This window comes from Rhamphochromis longiceps, linkage group LG4 (genome assembly GCF_057381845.1).
Source record: "Rhamphochromis longiceps isolate RC_006_pf linkage group LG4, R_longiceps_female_GT1.1, whole genome shotgun sequence".
Classification (NCBI taxonomy): Eukaryota; Metazoa; Chordata; class Actinopteri; order Cichliformes; family Cichlidae; genus Rhamphochromis; species Rhamphochromis longiceps.
This window is the reverse complement of record NC_140560.1, coordinates 35924919-35946475: the sequence shown is the minus strand read 5'-3', so window position 1 is coordinate 35946475 and position 21557 is coordinate 35924919. Positions and strand designations below refer to the sequence as shown.

General features: G+C 41.6%; 1 protein-coding gene across 1 annotated transcript in view; it reads right to left on the bottom strand.

The window, feature by feature from the left end:
- Positions 1 to 4746: 4746 nt before the first annotated feature.
- grin2ca (glutamate receptor, ionotropic, N-methyl D-aspartate 2Ca) overlaps positions 4747 to 21557 on the bottom strand; it is a 74844-nt gene continuing 58033 nt past the window's right edge. The window contains exons 6-13 of the mRNA XM_085404749.1: positions 18457 to 18625; positions 16713 to 16866; positions 15931 to 16056; positions 13591 to 13820; positions 10082 to 10242; positions 9777 to 9964; positions 7788 to 8020; positions 4747 to 6964 (exon numbers count right to left, since the gene is read on the bottom strand). Of these exons, the coding sequence (XP_085260875.1) occupies positions 5342 to 6964; positions 7788 to 8020; positions 9777 to 9964; positions 10082 to 10242; positions 13591 to 13820; positions 15931 to 16056; positions 16713 to 16866; positions 18457 to 18625 (2884 nt within the window). The 3' untranslated portion in view covers positions 4747 to 5341. The remainder of the gene's footprint in view (positions 6965 to 7787; positions 8021 to 9776; positions 9965 to 10081; positions 10243 to 13590; positions 13821 to 15930; positions 16057 to 16712; positions 16867 to 18456; positions 18626 to 21557) is intronic.

Genomic DNA, 21557 nt, shown 5'->3' with positions numbered 1-21557 from the left:
GAGTCAGGGTGATTTGTGACAGAAGCAAAGCAGCGAGAGTGAAAGGGAAGGTTTATTAGATGGTAGTGAGACCTGTGATGGTGCATGGTTTAAACTGAAAAAAGCCAGGAGGCTGAGCTGGAGGTGTTGAGTGAGAAATAAGTGGAGCAGAGAGGCAGCTCGGGATACACAGGTGTGGTTTGGACATGCGCAGAGGAGGGAGAGTGGACATGATGGGCGTGACAGAGTATAGGATAGGGTGAGATGGAGGTAGATGACCCCTAAATGGGTTTATTCACTGCCATATATTCAAGCCCGATTCTATTAACTATTAAATATTTTATTTAATATATTTATCTCTGGGGACACCTCAGGCCCTCCAAGGTTTGGAGGCCTATCTCCACCCACCACCACTTCCCCTGCCGGTGGCGGACTCCCTCAGGTGTCGGTGTGTTGGTGGTTCTTTGTGTCTGGGGGTGGGCGTCCGGGTACACACCGGCTCACTCCTTGGCGGCCGCTTGTCGGGGCCTGGGGCCTGGGGCTCGCTCGGGCCCCCTTTGGAGGTGGGGTGCCCCCGGCCTCTCGGCCTGGGGCTCGGTCACTCAGGCGCAGCTGGGGGCCGGCGGAGCTCACGGGCGCGTCACTGCAACTCCCCCTGACTTCTGCTCCGCGGCTGCTGGGCGAGCCCTCATCTGGGACTCTCCTCAGCTCTTACTGGAACAGTGGCGCGGCTGCCCCTCTGTTGGTCTTCCATGGTCTCTTGTGTTCTGGAGGCCTCTGGATGTCTGGAGTTTTGATCTCCTCCATACCCGCTTCACACCCTGGAGGACGGGGCTGTGGCCCCCCCACACTCCCTAGCAGATCATTACATGGAGAAACCTTTGGAATGCAAGCATGCTGATCCACACAGGTATGCACACATGGGTATTCACAGACGCGGACTAAAGCTTTCTTGGCTGCTGCCTCAAAGCACACTGTGCGCTGTCTATCTTGCGTGCTGCACAATATCGTTTATTATTTAGTAAATATTGATATCTATGACTAGCTAGTTTATTGTGATGGTGCTTTGTTTTCTCTATTATTATGTTACTCTTTGTTGTTTGCTGTCTCCTCTGTTTGTTTTTTTTGTTTGTTTGTTTTTTTTTCTCCATACAGGTGACCCAGGAGTTCTTTTTTTTTTTCTCTCTCTCTCTTCCCCCCCCTTCTCACCGTCTCTTCTCCCCTTTGGTTTTCTTTCTTTCTCTCCCCCTCTTTCTCTCATTCATTCCCCCTGTCCTATTTATTAAAAAAAAAAAAAAAAAAAAAATGACAAAGGATGAACTGAAGCTCTGCCATCACGTAATGTCGCATACTGCTGTTTCTGATGTCATTTAAAAAAAAAAAAAGAAAAAAATATATATATTTTATTTATTTATTTTTTACTAATAATATATTAAATAATTTTGGATTTTTAACGTAGTTTTCACTGTTTTCTATCAGTAGGAGCAGCGCCCTCTGCTGGTGTCTCCAGACTTGGACCGCGGTTTCTCCTCCTGTTTGCTTCGGTACGTTCGTCTGTGTTAAACTCTTATAAATCCTTTAAATATGAGATTATTTCTGCTGTTAAACGTTGTGTTGTTTGTAATTTTCACGTGACAGTAGTCCTCCAGCGGTCAGTGTAACTCTGTCGGGCACAGGTGATCTCGGCTAGCGTAATTGATTAGCTCTAAGAGCCGAGCTTGCTAGCTAACAGTCAGGCTAAATGATTTCTTCCAATAAATAAATAAATAATAGGGTGGCCAACGTTTTGTGCTTGTTGACTTGTAAAAGCCTATATGACATTTGAATTTCGCCATTCATTAACCACACGGAGAAGGCATCGTTTAAATATGTTAAAAATGTTTTTATAAACAAACAGTATTATTAAAGTTCTTCATGATTGGGCCAAGTGTCCTCTTTTTTGGAAGTCAAAATATGCTCACCCTATAAATAATAAAGAAAGAAGTTCATCCAATAGAAATTTGCTGGGGTTGTATCTGTCACTGAAATAAGGAAAGACTGGTCCATAAATACATACAGTAATAATGTATTTGCACTACTTTAATTTCAGCTCAGTGTGAGAGTCTTTACTGCCTGTTCTTAGTTTAAAGAGCTTCTAATTTCTCCGCTTTCAAGTCACATATGAAGTCAAATAATATTAATGAAGTTCAGAACATGTTAACATAAACAAGATGCCAGCTTCCTGTTTTTGTTTTGTTTGTTTGTTTCATTTTACCTTTTTGCTTTTGTTCTAATACTGCCGTTTTACCTGTTTACAGTATTTTTATTGGATTACTGTTTCTTATACATGATGCCTGCTGCTAATGCATAGTAAGTTCTGAGCTTGAGGACGGAGAAGTGTTATGGACCAGATCTCATGTATTTATTTTCAACCCGGCATTTTTTTAATTTCTTTTCTCATCATTTTTATTTTCTTTATTTGCAATTCTTTTACTTCCTGTCTGTGCAGGGTGGAAGAGAAGACTGACAGCTGACACCCAGATGAACATCAGCCAGGTCAGGCTGGCTATCATGTTTACTGTAAATGTCCATTTGTGTCTTAGTTCCATACTTCTCAGAGTTGTTATTTAATGAAAACAAATGCCTCATAGACACAAACACACAGATCAAATCTTAACCTCCTAAGACCCGAACTCTTCCATGACTTGTATTTTTAATTTCTCTTTGATATTTGGGCTGATTGGGACCTGATGAATGTAAAAACAAAGAATTACTAAAAAAAATTTTGCCTAATTTTTGTTTCTGAGAAAAATGAGAACCACTTATGAGGATCTTTGATTAAAATTTCGATAGAACAGTAGCAGCATAATGTCCTCGTAAGTGGATATCAGGCCCTTGTAGAGCAAAATTGAGTATTTTGGTCTAAATAACCCAAAATGTGATGTCCACATATGTGGACGCCAGGTCCTAGGAGGTTAAATAAAGACACATTCTGACTTCTTTAGCAGAATCACATGGAGAATGTGTAGCATTGAACATGGGACACAGTTTGCCTGTCTTCTGTGTTATTTTGCTTCTGGATAAGCCGGTGATGGTTACATGCTGTAATTTGGCTTTAGGCATGTAAATATCAGAAATATTCATTGCTGCTTTGAGTATGGGAACCTTCGGCACGATAAATGTTTACTGCCTCTGCTAACAGGTGAGTTTCTGCCGGGACTCTGTTTAATTGCTGTTCTGAAGTGCGCCTGTTGACGCTGCTGGCTGTTTTCGTTGCTCTCTGCAGATCTGCTCCTGGCTGATTGTTCTGGTATCTGTTGGCTGAAGCTTTGAGCGTTCATACTGCTGTGTGCGGTGTTTGTTTTAACTCTTTGTAAACTTTATTCTGCTGGCTGAGCTGCAGTCATTTCCCTTTGTTTTTTGCTTGGCACATGCAGTTGGTGCTTTGTGAACAACATGGAGTGTGAACACAGGTTATTTGAGCCATCAGTCGGGTTATTTTTTGTTGTGTCAGTTCGCAGGAAAAGCTACCAGGCCAAATTTCATGACAGTTTGTGGAGATGTGCAGCTTATGATTAAATATTGGTGAATTAACCCATTAAATGTTAGCATAGACATAGATCTGTCCTAATCAACCAATGGATTATTTGGATTGACATCTCCGCAGACAAATTCCTACTCTCGTTTTTTAAAAATGTGGTAATATTTACCATCTCAGCTCAAACGCCTCATTTCCCTCTTACTTACAGTGCTTCTGATTTTTATACTGCCTTTGCTTTTCATTTTATTTCGAGTGCGGCCTTTCTCTGCGGCTGCAGGGGCAGCTCTCTGTGTTTAGAGATTGGCAGCCAGATACAACAGCAGCACCCTGACTGAGCTGTTTGCACACGACTGTTGTGTGAATGAGTGTTGATCTTATGGTTTGTTACCCAGACGGATGCTGTGAGCTGTGTGAAGGGATATTCTGTTGTTTGCAACTTTCTCATTTTACATCTTTTTACATGTTACTGTAGCTGAAACCAAAATGCCATGGTTTTTGAGCCTGCAGTTAATATTTAAACACATCTAAGATCAAGTCAGGACAGGTATGGAAGTGAAGTTAACTCTGCTTTGGGCAGTTGTCAGGGCTGTACCTCTTGTACAGCAATATTTTTTGTAGGGATTTTATCATTTGAACAATAATAACAACAATGTTGACTGATATGTGAATGTGAATCAGTTGTTTTATCTACTAAAACATTGACTGAACATTAGAAAATATGAGATTCGGCTTACAGAAAGATATTTCTTAAGCTCTGCAACTCTTTGAACCCTCTGTTGCTCCTTTGGGAATTCAGACTTTTCAGTGACAACATAAAAATACAGATTTTGTTGTTGTAAATGGATAAACATCCCTCTCTTTTCTTTTCCCAGGTGAAATAATTTGCTTGTCTTTCTGTATTAGTTACCATATGTACTGATCTTCAGGGTCATTTAGGAAAAACCGCTTGTTTGATTTGACCAAGTCTTGTTTAAATGTCTGTAGATTATAAGTGATCTGTGGAATAGCAGACCCTAGGCTACTTCACTGAAAAATGGTTCCACTATACTGTATTTATTCTTTCTGTATGATTTGATGGACTGTGTGCATAATGCAACTCAAGTTTAAATGAGAGAACCACTTTCTTTATATGTCCTTTGAATATGAGAGGACACAGATGAAGAGGACAGAGGATGATCCCAAAAGACCCTTGATGGCCTTGTTCTTTATTAAAGGGTAGTGTGACAATGGAAATACATGATACTTTATATGGTTTTCCCTTTTTAAAATCTCAGTCAAATTACATTAACGACCAGTGGAGCAGAAAGTCTCAGAACAACGGTGCGCCCAAGGTCATGGACTAAGAAATTTACGGAAGACATGTCAGTGGTTTGATCACAAAATTATATCGATAATTTATCACTCAATCGAAATGGTGGGAAACTGAAGTGAATTTGTAGGAAATGAGAGCAGAAAATCACAAGTTGTAATCAGATCGAGAGGCTACAGTATATTGTCTCCCAGTATTCGTTCACATAGCAACACAGCATTTAAAAATCGTTTAAATAACAATCAACGGGTTAAATTCTTATGTATTAAATACTTTTCAACATTGCCTTTTTTAAAATTTGTATTTCAGTTTGGCTTATAAAGTCCCAGCAGTAACTTGTTTTTGAGTGTCTTCTCCTTTTACATATCACTGCCCAAGATATTATTGCACTGATAATTGAGAGTCAATGCTCTCAAATACACTGTTGGTGTAGAGTTTTATTTTTGCTTTAACCAGAGGCTGAGGGGAGAACCTCCAGGCATTCCTTGGGGCTCAGTCACAGAGCCTAATGGAGGACTGTTAAGGATGGTGGTTCAGACCTCAGACTCCAGGCTTGAAACCCTACCCCAGGGCTTTGGCACATAGGGACTGTTGACTCTTCGCGCAACCAACACCTGCCTCCGGTCTCTAGGCCCAGAGCCTGGGTCTTCCCTGTTTCCTGTGCCATCGTAGGCCCCAAACATATTGTTGTGGTAAACCATCTGCCTGTCACTCATACGAGGCAGCATTGCTGCATTGTCTGGGCAGTGGCTTGTACAGGGAAACAAGTGGCACATGTCCTTGGAACTGTTGTAGAACTGGGACGGTCCCTGAGCCAGTGGCCCCACGTACACGGGTAAGTCTGTGTACGAGTTCAGGTAGGTGGAATAGTGTCTGTGCACCACTGTGGAGGAAGAACGGCGCAGGGCGGCTGCGTTCTGCAGAATGGCTTCCCTGTAAGAGGGCAGCCGGGTGGACTCGGAGTACTTGAGCTTTTGCTTGTAGGGGTAGGAGCCCATGTGGGCTGGGTCCAAGTAGGCTGGCTCAGCAGCCAAAGGGTAGCAGGACAGGTTGTGCCCCAGACTGCCATATAGCTTGTGGGGTTTGGGGTTAGCCACTACCACCCGTGGAAACAGGTCAGGCATGTCTCCTCTGGTCGGGGGAGATGTGGATGTCGAAGGCTTTGTTTCATCTACCTGATGGATCCTGTCATTGCCCCATGTGGCTTTGAGGAATGAGGCGCGGCGGTTCAGCTTGTCCTTTCCGAGGAGTGGTATGTCGTCCATGTCGGGTTCCAGGTAGGACTTCATGCAGGAGTTGCAGCTGGTGCTGCCACTAGGGTAGTGTCCTGCGGTGCAAGGCATGGCAGCTGCATTGGAGGCGTGGTTACTTAGGAGGTGATTTGCTCTCAGCTCGGCGAGGCAGGTTTGAGGTCCATCGTAATCACCTCTTACTCTCGGGTCTGCAGCATCAAACACATAGCTATGGGACCTCCTCCTGCGACTCACACAGTCAGGGGGGTAGCTGAACTTCCTCCTCAGGGGTGCTCTGTGTTCCATGTAGATATCTGGCATCTGGAAGTCCCTGTAAGTGGCAAAAGGAGAGATGGGGTGACGGGCTTGGTTCTCCACATACAGCCTGCTGCTGGGATGGGGGTTTGACGGTCCGGCAGGAGAAGGATCCCTTATGGCGATGTGAGGGCTGCTGAGACTGGAGATGGGCAGAGTCCTCTCTAAGATGTGCTGACTGCTGCGGGCGGGCAGCGTGTACCGGAGTGGGGTTGGTCGAGTTACCACCCGGGGCTTATCCAGGAGGGTTTGGGATGAAGAATCCCCATAATGAATGGGAAAGGTGGGTGTAATGGCCCTCTGAGGGTACGGAGAATGGTTGTCTGTGATGCTTGAGATGTAGGGCAGGCGTCCGTGAGTCATGTCTGTGGTGGTAACTCTGGGTGGCAGGGCAGCTCGCACATTGTCGGCCCCCCGCCTGCTCCAGTTCTCTATTGTTTTGGTGGCATTATCCAAAGAGTTCTCCACTCTTGCAGAGGACACCATGTCCTTGGCTGTTTTAAGCATCTTTAGCATATTGGCTTGTGTATAGTTAGAAGTGACGTCTGGACTCTGTATGCTCCCGTTGTGGTCAGCGGACTCTACCCCATTGAAGCAGCTGTAGATGCCCTGCGGAGAGGTGGAAAGTTAATATTAATATGTGTAAACTTCATTAGATACCAGAATGACCGGCAATTTCATCAACTGAGTGGGATAAAAAAAAAGAGAGATTTTATTGACATGCTGACCTAGTAAAGTGGAAAAAAATGACAGAAAGCTGTAACTGCAGAAGGAGAGTCGTTATTGTTTTGATGGTTTATGTGCGTGTTGCTGTGATTGAAGTGTTGTTTGGACAGATTCATCTCAGGAATATAAATGAGCGATTTGCTGATCGTGCACTTACCATATTAGTTTTTCCACTTTTATCCCATCAGCTATATTTTACATCCACATTGCATATCTCTTTGGAATACTTAATCTCATTTTTGACTACACTAGACACACAGATGAAGTTTATTTTTTTTAAATGGGGCAATTTAGATTCAGTTTCACCAGCAGCACGACTGCCACTTTATTCCAGTATCCCTGAAGTCCCTTCGTTGCTTTAAGCTCACTGTATTTTACAGTCTTTCTTTTGCTACCCTTGAACTATTGTGGTTGTGTTACTCACCTACTGGATTTCCGATGTCTTTTAATGCTCTACTTTGAAGGAGACCTCACAAAGGATACAGCATTTTTTTACAATTGTGAATTTTTGTGCCGTTAGTTTGCGTAAACATGAGCACTAAATCTGTTTGGGTGAATTTTCCTTGTTGGGAACTTATTATTATTATTATTATTATTATTATTATTATTATTATTATAGATAGTTTTTTAGATTTTACTGACAGCACATGAATGCACTTAAAGCTACGTGGCTGATGAAAGTAACATAAACCACTTGGGTACTTACTCTGCTGATAGCTAGGAGGAAGTCCAAGCGCTCTGATTTGTGGACTGAATGTCGTAGTTTCCAGTAGAGGAGATGTTCCCAAGCAAAGACCAGCAGGCTCAGGCCCATGGCAACAAGCAGCATGTAGAAGACCCCCGCCATATTGTCAATGTCCAGCTTACTGCTCATGACTTCTTTCTTTTCATTACGGCAGATGCCAGTGAGCCAGACGGTCTGCAGCTTTTGTGTGTCACCTGTGAGCGAGGAGCACAGAATACAGGCTTAAGCTCTATTTGCATAACACTAGCAGTATTTTTAGGAGTAATAGAACACCCTCCAATCTCCTTTGAACATCATTCACATGGGATAATGAAATTCTTTCAGATAATCAGTACCCCAGATAAAACGGAGTAAAGTTGTTGTTTTTGCAAATTGAAAAATCCTGGGCAGACAGCGGTTGTTTGTCTAAAACAAGGGGTCTCAAACTGCAGCCCCACAGACCAGGTGGGAGCATGGGTAACATTTACCTGGCTGCAAGAAGGAAATGCACCTCTGTGAATTTAATTCATGCAAAGTTCATATTGAACTAAGCAGAAAACAAGACCAAGGTAGCATTTCTTTTCAGTTTCAGGATCACCTTTATTATAGTCATTTAGGTTTGTGCAGATGCAGACAACATATCCGTCTTGCTATGTTATGCGATTTCTCCACATGTTACTGACAACTGCGACTTGGACTTGTCTTGGTGCACGCATGCATGCACACACAAGTCCTTGCACGTATTTCTGCTTCCTTTGGAATAAATGTGCATGTGTGGAATGGCTGCACTGGTGCATCTCAAAATGAGAGAAAACGCAAGGATGGTTTCATTTTTAAATTAGAGCTTAACAGCCTCTACTACATACTACGTATGTATGCAGAGGTCATGGCGGACACTAGAGGAGAACCAGGTGAGATTTTTCCCAAACACTGGAGGACTCAGAACGACCTTAAATAATTAAGTAATTAATTAATTACAAAAAAGATCCAGGCAACTGATCAAATGATAACTTTCAACTTATTCTCACTAATTACAGTGTCTAAATCATGCTTTTTTTTTGTGCTGTATAAATGACTCTCTCCAACTGCTGCAGCTGCAGCGTCTCTCGTAATGTTGGATAGGGGAAGTGCTCTCTGGTGTGTGTATTTCTCTGTCACCGGGAGCTGTAGTGCTCTGCTTGTTTTGTTCGATCAGTACAGTATGCATTACAGAGGGTGGAAAGTGCTACCTTAACAAGTGAACTTTAACCCCCAGCCCCTGTATGTCCTGCACCGATGCCATTGGTTATTTGTGATTTCTCAGGGGGACGATACGATGATCCACTGATGGAGACCATCGCCCAGCCTTATGGCTATTATTGCAAAGAAAGCTTTCACATCGCTGGCTCTAGCAAACATGTTAGCAGCGATATCAGTAAAAATAAAGCTACAAATCAAAAGAAACATAAACCACCATCCGGATCATCTGAAAACATTTTTTGGCAACACCAACAGTGTTGGCTCAGTCATTTGTTTGCTTCCTAAACTGCCTCCACAAAAACTGTGAGATCTTTATGTTTACGACAGCTGTTGTCTTCCTCTTCTTCCCTCTAGAATAAAAATCTTCCTGCCTAAATCGTGTGCCTTTGCTGCTGATCTGAGCAGTGATAAGTCTGACAGTGTGCTTTATTATCCAAATGTTTACCTACTGCATATTCTGCCAAAGGTTATGGGGATTTTGCCCGAGGCTTTGCAATAATTTGCCTAAGGACCTAATGAATCACATTTGATCTTATCTCATGAAAGTTTCTTTATTGCTTTTATGATCTTTCATTCTCTCATTCAGATACATTTTACTGTAATAATATTGTGTGGCCCTTTTATTACAACAGTATAGGTTTTGCTTTCAATCATTAGAATTTTTTCTTATTCAGCTTTATGGGAATACTGCAAATACAAATATTAAAGCAATCTATTAAATGAAGAATTTACCATCAGCCAGGAACTGGAGCAGGGCCAGGTCGATGGGTCGTTTCCAGCGTGAATCCTTCTGGAGTGCAATGCCATAACCAGTGGTAGCAAACACTTTGCCACTGCCAATTGTCACCAGCTTACAGCCTTCATCTTTGCCAGCCATGTAATTCAACACAGCAGCGTCATAGATAAAAGCATCCAGTTTCCTAGCAGGGTAAAGAAAAGGATTTTTACTCAAATGGACATCGTGTAATTGTCTGGCTCTTCTTTCAGTCACACGTCTGCTGTGAGGAGACTTTTTACGATTCCTGGCAGACACTTACCCTGTTTTGAGGCTGTTAAGGGCATCCTCCACTCCCTTCTGGTTGTATTTGACCATGTGGGCATGCATCTCGGGATAGTTACTCCTTATGTTGCGCTCTGTGCTGCCATTTGGGACGGTACCAAAGCGGAATGGAGGATACTGCTCCTGCGGCTTTTGAAACTGGAAGTAGAATAACAATTTTTAATGACAAAAATAATGCCGTTGATCGAATAAGTGTCTCAGGAGAGACGATGGCATATAGACATAGATTATTCAATCACTCTGATGTTTTATGAGGAAGCACTTCTCCTCATGTGAAAGAGAAATAAGAACAAGAAGGCTCAAGGAAAAACTGAAATGTGATGATTACAATTTCCATTAAAAAAAACTTGATCTTTGGATCCAATATTGTCTGTTTTCAGACAAAATAATTCACAGCATGCCGAAGGTTTTTTTGTTTGTTTGTTTTGTTTTGTTTTTTCATTGAAGGAAGTCTTTCTAAATTGAATACAACTAAACAATACAACTAAGCCCCACAATGCTGGTTGGTGGCTCCCGTATTGTGGTGTTTAGCTTCTAGATGTGGCTCTTGTAGGCTGTTCTGTTGGAGCTGATTGTGTCTGATTACAAGCTGAACATGCGGTTACTTTGTATAAAATTTCTGCATGTCAGAAAGACAGAGTGCTCGTGAACAGACTGACATTAAACACAAGTCGTCAGAGCAACCGAAGTGGCAGAGTACAGGTTACAGTGTTGGCATTATGAGGAACACCAGTGCAGTCTCCGTCCGTAACGTATCCCGTCTTCATATTTAGAAATGAAATATCAATATTGTGATAAAATGCACAGAGATTGATATGTAAACAAATTATATTTGTTTGTACAGTTATGCATTTCGTCACCTCGTTGCTCAAAAAACAAAGTTATTAATTTAACCAGTCCCGTTATCTGTTTTTTAATTTTCTCTAGGATTCATAATAATATAATCATTGTGATTTGTTTTTTCAAATTCTACTATGACTGTCTAATTATATTACAGTGAAAATCTGATAATGTGACAGATAATATGAGAAAACAGAGAAATGACATTTGCTGCAGTCTGCATGGCAGAAGCTAACACTTCTGGAGGAAATCACATCAGCTGCAGCACAGGCTGCTGACATCAGCCCAGGATCAGCGTTATTAATGGTCAGTCGGGGCCCTGTAGTACGAAGCAAGTACAACATACCCAGGATATCATTTCACCTCACTTACTCCAACACTGGCAATCAGGGTAAGCAGTCACACAAAGGTGGTTATCAACTCAATAAATCAACCCAGGGCTTTCAATCATGTTCTCATGAAATAGATGTCATTGGCATCATCTGACCACAAATAAGACTTCCCAAAGCAACATGAAACTATATTATCTTAAAAATAAGAGGCTACACTGACTATACAGACTGAAACCAACACAGCTGCTACAGAAAAACCGCCTGTATGAGTGACTGAAAGTCAGTGTGCAGTAGTGTAGTATCGCCTATCTGAAGCCAAGATGAAAAGGGCTGAACTATTAATGCTAGTATTAACGCTCTGTCATTAAGGCACCAATTAATTATTTTATTTTATTAAATTTTAGATGTGCGGAAGATTTTTAGTTTTCATTTTTTTCATCTGCAGAATGATCAACAAAATCCACCCAAGGATGTCAAACATACGACCCAGGGGCCAGAATCTGCCCAGCAACAGAAAAGCATTTTGGCCCACTAGAGGTTTTTTTCACTAATAAAGACTTCCCACATGGTCATTCTTGGTACACTGAAGTAATTAAGTAATAGAAAAACATTTAAATGACTGAAAATTTCCCATCTGCTATAAAAACGTTTGGATCTACAGTAAAAAAAAAACAAAAAAAACAGTGCTAGGCTGTGAGCTAACCGATGTTTTTCTGTAATTTTACACATTTATTTCTTACAGTTTAAGCCCAAAGAGTCACGCTGATAGATTTCTTTCATTTACTGAAGCAACATTTATTTACCTTGGAGAAAAACTGAGACGTTCTGTTGAAATTGCAAGTGTAGTTGAACTCCTTTACACTGACAGACGGGAGCTTCAGGGGAGTGGGCCGTATGTAGTTCACGGTGTAAAATGTGTTGGACATGCCTGGCTTAGACAGCGTGGAAATTTGATAAGGTCCGCAGGTACAAATGGACGTCCTGCTTTAGGGTTTTATATTAAGGAGCATAAACAATAAAATTGTTGTGAAATTATTTGCAGCCAACAGAAGAAATGTAAAGGACTAAAGCTGCAAATAAGAATCTTTAGACCCTCCTGGTGTCCACACAGAGGTCCCAGGGATCTTCCAGGGTGACGCTATTGTCTCAAGAACTGATTGGTCAGTAGGTGCTGATCTGATACCTGTTGATCTTTACAATTCAAGCCATCAGACATGAACTTCTGAACATCTGGCACATTATCCAAAAGTCAAAAGTGAACAAATAAACGACACAGTATTCCTGATGTTTATCAGGAGTATCTGACCAACCTCCCTGAATCCACCTGGATGAAGATTTTGCAGAAAGCCATCAGAATAATGAATATTTTTCACCATCAACTCTGAAGAAAAAGCATGGCATGAACTGTGGTTATGGAGAATTATTACACCCCTACTTTAAAGGTTAGTGCCAAAAGAAGTTCGGGGTAGCGACGTGTTACCAACTTCCGACTTGCAAAAAGTTGTTGTGTAAGTGAAGTGCCTTTTCTGGACAAACGAGGTAATCATCTCCCTTAACACTGCAGTGCCTTGAAAGTAGCTGAGCTTGTCTCTATCACTCTCCTCTGATACAAGGTCACGTTCTGTGGTGTCTTCTTGTACCTCATTTACATTTACTTAACCTAAGGGGTTCGGCACAGCTGGACCAACAGCAGTTGAGCGCTCACTTCCCACCATGGTGCCATGCAGAATTCCCTTTAATAATCTATGGGCTCACTGTCAGACTGATTCTGTTTCCTTCGCTGCATGGCAGAGTTAATGTATGATGAAACTGGAATTGTAAACGACTTTGCTAGACTCGTAATGAGCGGCGGACTGCTTGGTCTTTTCCTCAAATGCCTCTTTAATCCCTTCAGTTGCCTGCAAGCAAAAAGTCTGCAAATCATTTTTTGTGCTGATGGTTTAACATGGATTTCCTCGTCAATATTCCTATAAAACACATCCCCGGGCCAGACAAATATGCATAAGATAATACCAGAAAAATATAATCGCCGTCTACCCAGAAAATCCACTTGTGTATTATGTTTCACAGGCTTTCCGTTGACATCACCTTCCAAAGAGTCTGGCTGTGTAATTCAATTTCCCCACTTACTGTGTGAACCCTTTAGTGTTTTGCAGGGAAAGTGGAAAGTCACAGCTATGACATTGGCATTTCTGGATGTTTACACTTCATAGCTCTGCCACATGTTGTTTGCACTCCTAAAATAGAGCACTTTCCTAAGCTGTACATTAAACACAGCAACACGCTCAGGACGGTCAATGACAGAGGTCTGTACCTTTTTGTCACTCAGTCCGGACACTGTGTCGATGTACTGCTCCTGGATCATGAAGGCTGCCAGGTTGGCTGTGTAGGAAGCCAGGAAGATGACGGCAAAGAAAGCCCAGACCAGGACCATGATCTTGCTAGTGGTGCCCTTTGGATTCTCAACAGGGACAGAGTTATTGAAGACAATTCCCCACAGCAGCCACACAGACTTCCCGATGGTAAAGGTGGGACCTCCGGGATCTAGAAAGGATGAAGTAAAGAGGGGGCATTTAGTACCGGCCAAGACGATGACCCAAGTATCTGTGAAATCTAACACGTTTAAAATATTTATTTGTTAATTAATATCTTGACGTGTTTTTTGGTAACATATTAGTGATAGAGAAAACTTTAGGGATGAACAAACATAGTTATACTTATTGTTCAGACTTTCACTTCTGATGATAATTGAGTTTTTCCCCTAATGGCTCAATCACAGTAAACTAGAAATAGGAAGGCAACATCCTTGAAAATTGGTAGTTGCCTAGTAGTTTGGTGATTGCACAGGTTGGCTGGTGGGAGGCAACCAGTCTCCAAACAGTTACTGTACAATTTAGATCGACTGCAGTCACTCTGAGATGGACTGGTGAAGATGTGTGTGTGGATTATGTCAGTCAGTTTGCGCCATCTGTGATGTGACTCTTTGCAATTTGAGAACACACCGGCTGCAACTGGTATTTGATTAGATAAGTATATACAAAAGAACGTTGTCCAAGTTTGCCTATGTCAGCTTTCATTTAACTCTTTATTACCCAAATATTACTGACTGGTCTTGAGTTATTGGTGTAGTATTTCAGTCTAAATCAAACTGACTTATGCAGCAATAATATGTAACTGAATGTGCTGATGGTCACAAAGACACCAGTTGGGTAAATCTCAAGTTACATGTCAAAAAGAACATGATTGGTGTTTTATTATTTATTGTTTTATTGTTTATATTGTTACCTTTGTGACGTCATATATGTCGTACTTTATAGAATATATAAAAATAAAGACTGCTGTAATAAAGATTAAATGGGTTTAACCCATATGTCCTTCATCCATTATAGAATACTTCATAGACCCACATGGCTCTGAAATTAAACTGCAGCGTCTCAATCTACCAGGCATCGATCCAACGTGGCCACTGTAAACAGGATTGGATATGAAACCTTTAACAAGTCAGGTCTGCCATGTTTTAAATCAGTTTTTAAAATTACATTAAAATGGTATTTTGCTGCTGCATACTGGAAAAAAGTTTGTTTGCTAGTTTAAAATGGAAAATGTATATCTTGATCAATATTTTCTGCATGGATTAAATTCCACTTTAAACTTTCCGAGAATGTTTGCGAATTCAGAAAAAATAAAAATGTAAAATGGTTTTGTGGGTGCAAAGATTTTAAGAAGATTTTCATGGATACAAATAACCAAAGTCCAAAATGACCCTCACTGAGCCCTAAATGCAGGTTAATTTTCCATTAGAGAAAAGCTCATTACGGTACCCAACACAGTATTTGGTAAATGTTGCTACCAATATATCATTGAATTTAAACAAAAGATGATTTTTTTTCTATCCTCTGGCAAACATTCACCTTAAAGAAGGAATGAGTCCTTGACAACTAAGAGTCTGAGGCTTTTAGCCGGATTAAATCATTATTCATCTCATGAGTTTACAAAACCTTTTAATTATATTTAATGGCAAAACACATCAATTACTGCAATATCTTTTCATTGCTTTAGATGACGGTTTGCAGTAGCCACCACAGAAGGACCGGCCAAAACAGATTGAGTAGCTCATTCCTGAACGAGGGGCTACCACTGTGGCAGGGACGTGGTTCGGTTATGAAAAGTATGCAAATTATGCAGCAAACCAATCCACCTCAGACACATCAAACCTCCTCTGCTACGTACACAATAATCACGTAAAAGAGTGTGGAGAGAGTTCATTGATGAGAAGTAAAAAGAACCGTCAGGTGCTCAAAATAAACCTTAGACTCAAACGTTAGAACAGGCTTTTCCCTGCAAGGCACCATCTAACGAAGACCCACGAAGATCATAGCGGCCATTACAACGTATCTCTATCAATATAATGTTTTGTGCATCGGTCAAAACACTCGACTTGAGGTACACAACACGCAGCGTAAAACAAGCTGCCTCGCAACGAGTGTCGGGTCAAAGTCTTGGAGGAAATTGGAGGAAAATTGCACTGTTTCAATAGATCTTTAGCCCCAATTAGCAGGTATCTGTGTCCTTGTAATACTTGCATGAAGTTTCTGTTTGGTTAATTGTTCGAGGGCTGAGGCGCTGATGGACTGGACCGGGTTAGGAGACTCACCTTTGGCACTGACCAGGCTGCGGTTATACCCAACTGGACTGCAGTATTCAAAGACAAAGACTGTGATGGCCACAACTGTGAGACACATGACGAACATCATCACCCACACGGCTGGACTGTAGGGTTCTGCGGGGACAGAGAGCACAGCCAATCGAGTGCACATGTTTGCAGATATATGCAAATATGAGTGTTTTATAGATGTTCAGGTACTTTACGTCTGTAGACCACGAGGTCACACTACAATAAACTGATAATTCGTAATGTGTCAATATTTGCAAAACACATAGATGGTATACTTTATTGATATCATTTGAAGTTCTGTTACTTTACGCTTTTCTTCAGTGAAGCTGTGACTAATAACATTACTACAGTGTGTCGGTTGGTGGTGCTGCCATCTGCCACAGGTCCACTGACCGTGGATCCAAACCTCGCACGGCCCCACTTCAAAGAGACTTGAAATATCCCCAGCCGAGTGAAATCATTTTACCCAGTACAAAGGTAATTATTGCAAACATCAATAAAATAGGTAGAAAAGTTTCAAAAGGTTTCCTGTGAAACTGCAGCAGCTCCTGACTGAGAAACCAAAACCTTGTAATGTTTTATTTTTGCATTTTTATATAACGATAAAGTGACTTTAAATGAAAGCGGTTGTGATGCCTCACATATTGCATGTCAGCCTAAAAAGGTCGAGATATGAGTTTCTTTATTTTCGCGTGTTTTCCGGCCTTTTGCACAGTGATGCTTTGATGTTAGTTAAAATGCTTCTAGGAAACATTCCTCACCTAAAAAAGCAGAAGGAGAGACCGTCCCATTACTCCGAGCCACCATCACGCTGATCCCTGTCTCCACAAACGGCACCGAGAAGTCAATAATCTCTGAGCGCTCTTCATTTATGGTCAGCGAACCGATGGCCATGTCGGCCCGTTTGTAGAACACCTGTGGCAGAAGAAGAGTCTCGATTTTATGTTTTTTATTGGATTTTTTTTGGGTGGTTGGGGTTGGATGTAGGTACAAACAGATAGCAGATGTTTGTATGATGTGATCATAAATCAAAGTCTTTGTAGCTACATAATACAGGACATCCTCTGCTGATGTTTGAGATAAATCTCATTTATCAGTGAAGTCGACACACTGGGCCTCTGCCCCTGAGGGTGATATACTTCCTGCTTCTTCCAGAGCTCAGCTAGCAGCCAGATGGACGCAGCTCAAAAGCAACTGCCAGTGTTATCCTGCCTTTTTTTTCCTCCAGTGCATTGTAACACATGATTTGCCATCTAATCCGTCTCTAATCCATCGTAATGTATTGGAGCATATAGTATAATACCTATTACATAAAGTCACACTTACCAAATGTTAGAAGCTGGAAATGGAACAAGTGACTGAAGACTGCAGGCTCTGGATGGTCTGGCTGAAAAACGCTGATGCTATTTTTTTCTGATGTTTGAACCACAGCAGTGCAGTTCAAATTCCACTGTGACTCTGCAACCCTCCTTTTTTTGTTTCTATATAACACCACTGTTTATCATGCTGATGGAGAGCCGGTAGATTTACAGTCCAGACACTCATGCAAGCCATTAGCTCTCCTGCGGAGGTCGATGCCTCATTGAGCACAATAGCCTTCCTGTTTTTGATAAAAAAGGGTGTGTGTGTGTGGGGGGGGGGGGGGGTCCTACTAATGTTGTATCCTGCAACAACTCAGGAGAAGGGCCGGTCAGAGGAATCTGAAAGTACATCATTCACAAGGACACTTGCGCCTCCTTTTTGTGTTGACCCAGTCGACCTTGTCATACACATTTTCAATCAGAGACCAGACTTTTGTCTTCTTGAGGGTTTTTATTCTTATTTATTGTTGCCTGACACTCAGCATCAAAACGAACAATCCGACTTCTAGTTTCACTGTGCTTTCAGTTTCAGACGTGTTTTCTGGGTGACTTTTATCAAGCTCTCTTTATGCCTGCGTTGGTTCACTCCGAGTACTCTGACATCCACAGTCTGAGGACATGCATGTTGGTTAATTGCTAGACGTAGATGCGAATGCAAATTTGAGTGGTTGTCTGTCTCTGTGCATGTCCTTGCGATAGACTGGTGGCCTGTCCAGGGTGTACCCTGCCTCTCACCTTGGCTTACTGTGACCCTGAATTGGTTGTGCGGAACAACCTGGTTGGATAATTTCAGTGTTTTTTATGGATATTGTTGTCACCCTGCCCGGCAGGTGGGCAGCATGGCCTTTAGGAAGGCTTTTCTACACACCGTGGTTGTAATGAGTAGTTATTTGAGTTCCTGTTACCTTCCTATCAAGCAGTCAGGCCTCATCTCGTATAACTCCAGTCCTGTGGGATAGTTTACTCTCTGTAAACCCTAAAGATGGTTTTGTTTAAAAATCCCAGTAGATCAAGTTTCAGTTTCTGAAACATTCAGACCTGGATTTTTATGATGTAGATTTTGTTTCTTGATTTTTTATAAAAGAGGGGGAAAAAAAGATTTTGTATCTTGAAACAAAACTAAACTAGCTGCTTTTGCTCATACCTCTCCGATCATCCCGTTCCAGATTCCTCGAACCAGCTTGCCGTGCTTGCCGTTGGTGACCAGGTAGAGGTCGTAGGAGAACTTTATGGTGCGGGACAGTTTCTTCAGGATGTCTATGCAGAAACCTTTACAGCACAGCTTTGTGTATGGCTCAGTGTGGCCTACGATACTGAAAGGGAACGAGAAAGGAAAAAGAGATCAGAACGCTGGGATACAGAATTTTTTTTTTAACATGTTTTCTTTGAGAAACTGCAGAAACAAACTATCTAAAACTGGAAGTTTTCTTCTTCTTCCTGTTTTGTAGACCCAACACATAGTCAGGTCATTTTTTACAAATGATTTGAGAAATGAGGAATGATTGACTGGAGTGGGATGAAGAGGTAATGAACAGCCATCGCTTCATCGTCAAAGCTGCGGTGGATGTTGGAGGGAAATTGTGAGCCACTCTACAGGCGTGCACATGATGTCTTGGTCCCAACAGATGGATGAACAGCTGGGTGGAACAAAACAATACATACAGACATAGTTAATGACACACAAACAATAGCAGACACTCATTGGAGGATTATCTGGGCTGAATGATGGCGTTTTTGTGGGATGGGATGCTAAGGATATGGCGATACGTTGGTAAGGTTTATGGTGAGGAGGGCCGTTGCCTGTGGTTCCATCAGTCAGTCTTTCAAGTTCACCAGTAAAACAAACTGGTTGGAATGAACTGTGTATTAGTTTCTGTTTAAATGCCTTGTGAAAATCCCTGCCACTCTTAGGCTCAGTCACTTCGGTAATGAAGATAAACTTTAATGCGTTTGTCACACAGTGCTGCTCTAACAGCGTAACGACTGCCTCTTTCTGTGTTAGAACAGCATATAAAACGTAGCATTAAGGCTGGCAGGCGGCCACGTTTCTCGCCAATCGTTTCATCTTTTATTATTCAACTACCGCTGCAAAGCTTTTAATGCTGCATTAAAAATGCTATATTGTTCCTTGCAGCCATATCTTCTTCAGACTCATGCATACAACAGTTTGTCCTCTGACCCGGGCTGATTGTCTCTGCTACAGTTTTAATGAAATATACCGGTGTAGTAGCGAGCACAAACCCAGCTGTCTGGGCCACAAAACAGACACAGCATGCCTTCTTAAATATTCTGCTGATCTTCAGACAGAGCAGGCAGCAGAAGCCCAGTGGACAGTTTCAGGCTTTGCATACTAAGTAAAATGGGCTGACGTAAGGTTTGAAATCAATTCTCCTTCTGCTTATCAGCAGGATTATGAGGAACGTGGCGATGAAAATGCCCTTCAGTTTCACACTAAGAAGATGACAGCAGCGATGTGAGCCAGGGAGAAGGACGGGAACACAAAGTCCCGTCTTGTAAAACACTTTGCTGTGATTTGGAGAAAAATGTGTCAGGGAGTCTGCATTCCTCTCTCCCTCCCTGTGCTGCGAACTTGGATCAGAATGTAAATATGAAGGCTTATTTCTGAGCGATTTTATTTACATAAAGCTATTAATTTAATGACTTTTGATTTTCTCCGTAGCGGTCACTGTCTATCACTCACAGGTAGGTTTTGTCCTGTCCAAGTCCAGCCTCAGAGAAAGTTACTCAGACACAGAAACATTGTGCAGTCTGATCCTGACAGTTAAAACATAATGTGTGGCGCTTATTTAAATTTGTACATTTTTAGTGATTTGTATTCAGAAGTTTAAGCTGCGTTTGAAGATTAATTATCAAGAATCTCGACTTTAAAGCAGATTATGTTCCTGTTTAAGACACAAATCAAATCAAACGTTCTGAATCTACACTGAAAATGGTGAAATGACACGTAAAGGATCAGGATACAGTGCAGTGGTGGTGTCGGTGACCAGTGTTGGTCAAGTTACTTGAAAAAAATAATTAGTTACTGATTACTTCTCCAAAAAAGTATACCTGTTTACTGATTACTTATTTCCAAAAGTAATTAGTTACTTAGTTACTTTTCAAAAACATGATGCACAACCTGAAAACGTAATAAAGCAATAAACCTTTCAGCCCAATGCTATTTTATGCATAATCCATCACATAAAACTGAATCAAATGGAAAGCCTCTTTTTAAATTATTGGTTTTAATCTTTTATCTTTATGCACATTGCATCAAGCAAAAATTAAATTAAATGCAACAGTCTGTGACTGGAAGAAATGTGTTTAACATTTAAACCTATTTCCTACATATTCCAGTATATAAAATAAAATAATGTTTTGTGTTTACACTCTTTCAAATAGATGCAAGTAAAACACAGCAAAAAATAAATAAAATCAAAGATTCAGCAGCTCTGAGTCCTGTCACCTGTTCAGCAGGAGTGGGGCGGGTGGAGGTTTGCCCACAGCGGTCATGTCAGTGGGAGGATCCGGGGGTGTCCTTGTGAATGTCACATTCCCGTGGCAGCGCGCTCGGTGCTCAGATTTGAAGTTTAATTTTTTGCTGTAGAAAGAAGTTTCTTCCAACGCAGAGTGAACAGCGCACGCTAATGTTTTCGTCACTTTTAAATATATTTTAAATAAATATAAATACGTCCACGCTTTAAACGCTGCCTGGTCGTACTCTCCCCTGCACTCCATGTTATCCATGTTGATCTGCACACGTCTGCCGCTGCCACAGACGTGTGCAGCGCTTACGTCATTGTCATGAGACACTCTCACAAACAAAACCACGACTGTTTATAGCGCCGTAACGCAGCGTGCTTACGGGGAAGTAACAATAATCTAATCGCTGTTTTTGCAATAGTAATTCCTTACATTACTTATTTCTTGAAGTAAGTCATCAGTTTACACCCATCTCTGTTAGTGACAAAACTGCAAACTGGTTATTACCCATCCACATGACCTGTTATCTTCAGTTTCACTGGACGCTTGGAGGCCTGATCATGCCAGCACTGTTTGCATCCATCCATCCATTTTCTCCCACTTATTCAGAAGAAAATAACACGTAACTTGTGTTGCTAATTTTATTATTTACCTAGACTAACTGCTGCTAAATAAGCTACATAAAATGACCCCAACTGGTGAAGTCGTTTTCCACTCAACAGTTTTGTAATCCAGTCGTCTAAATTCCCAATCCGGATCTCT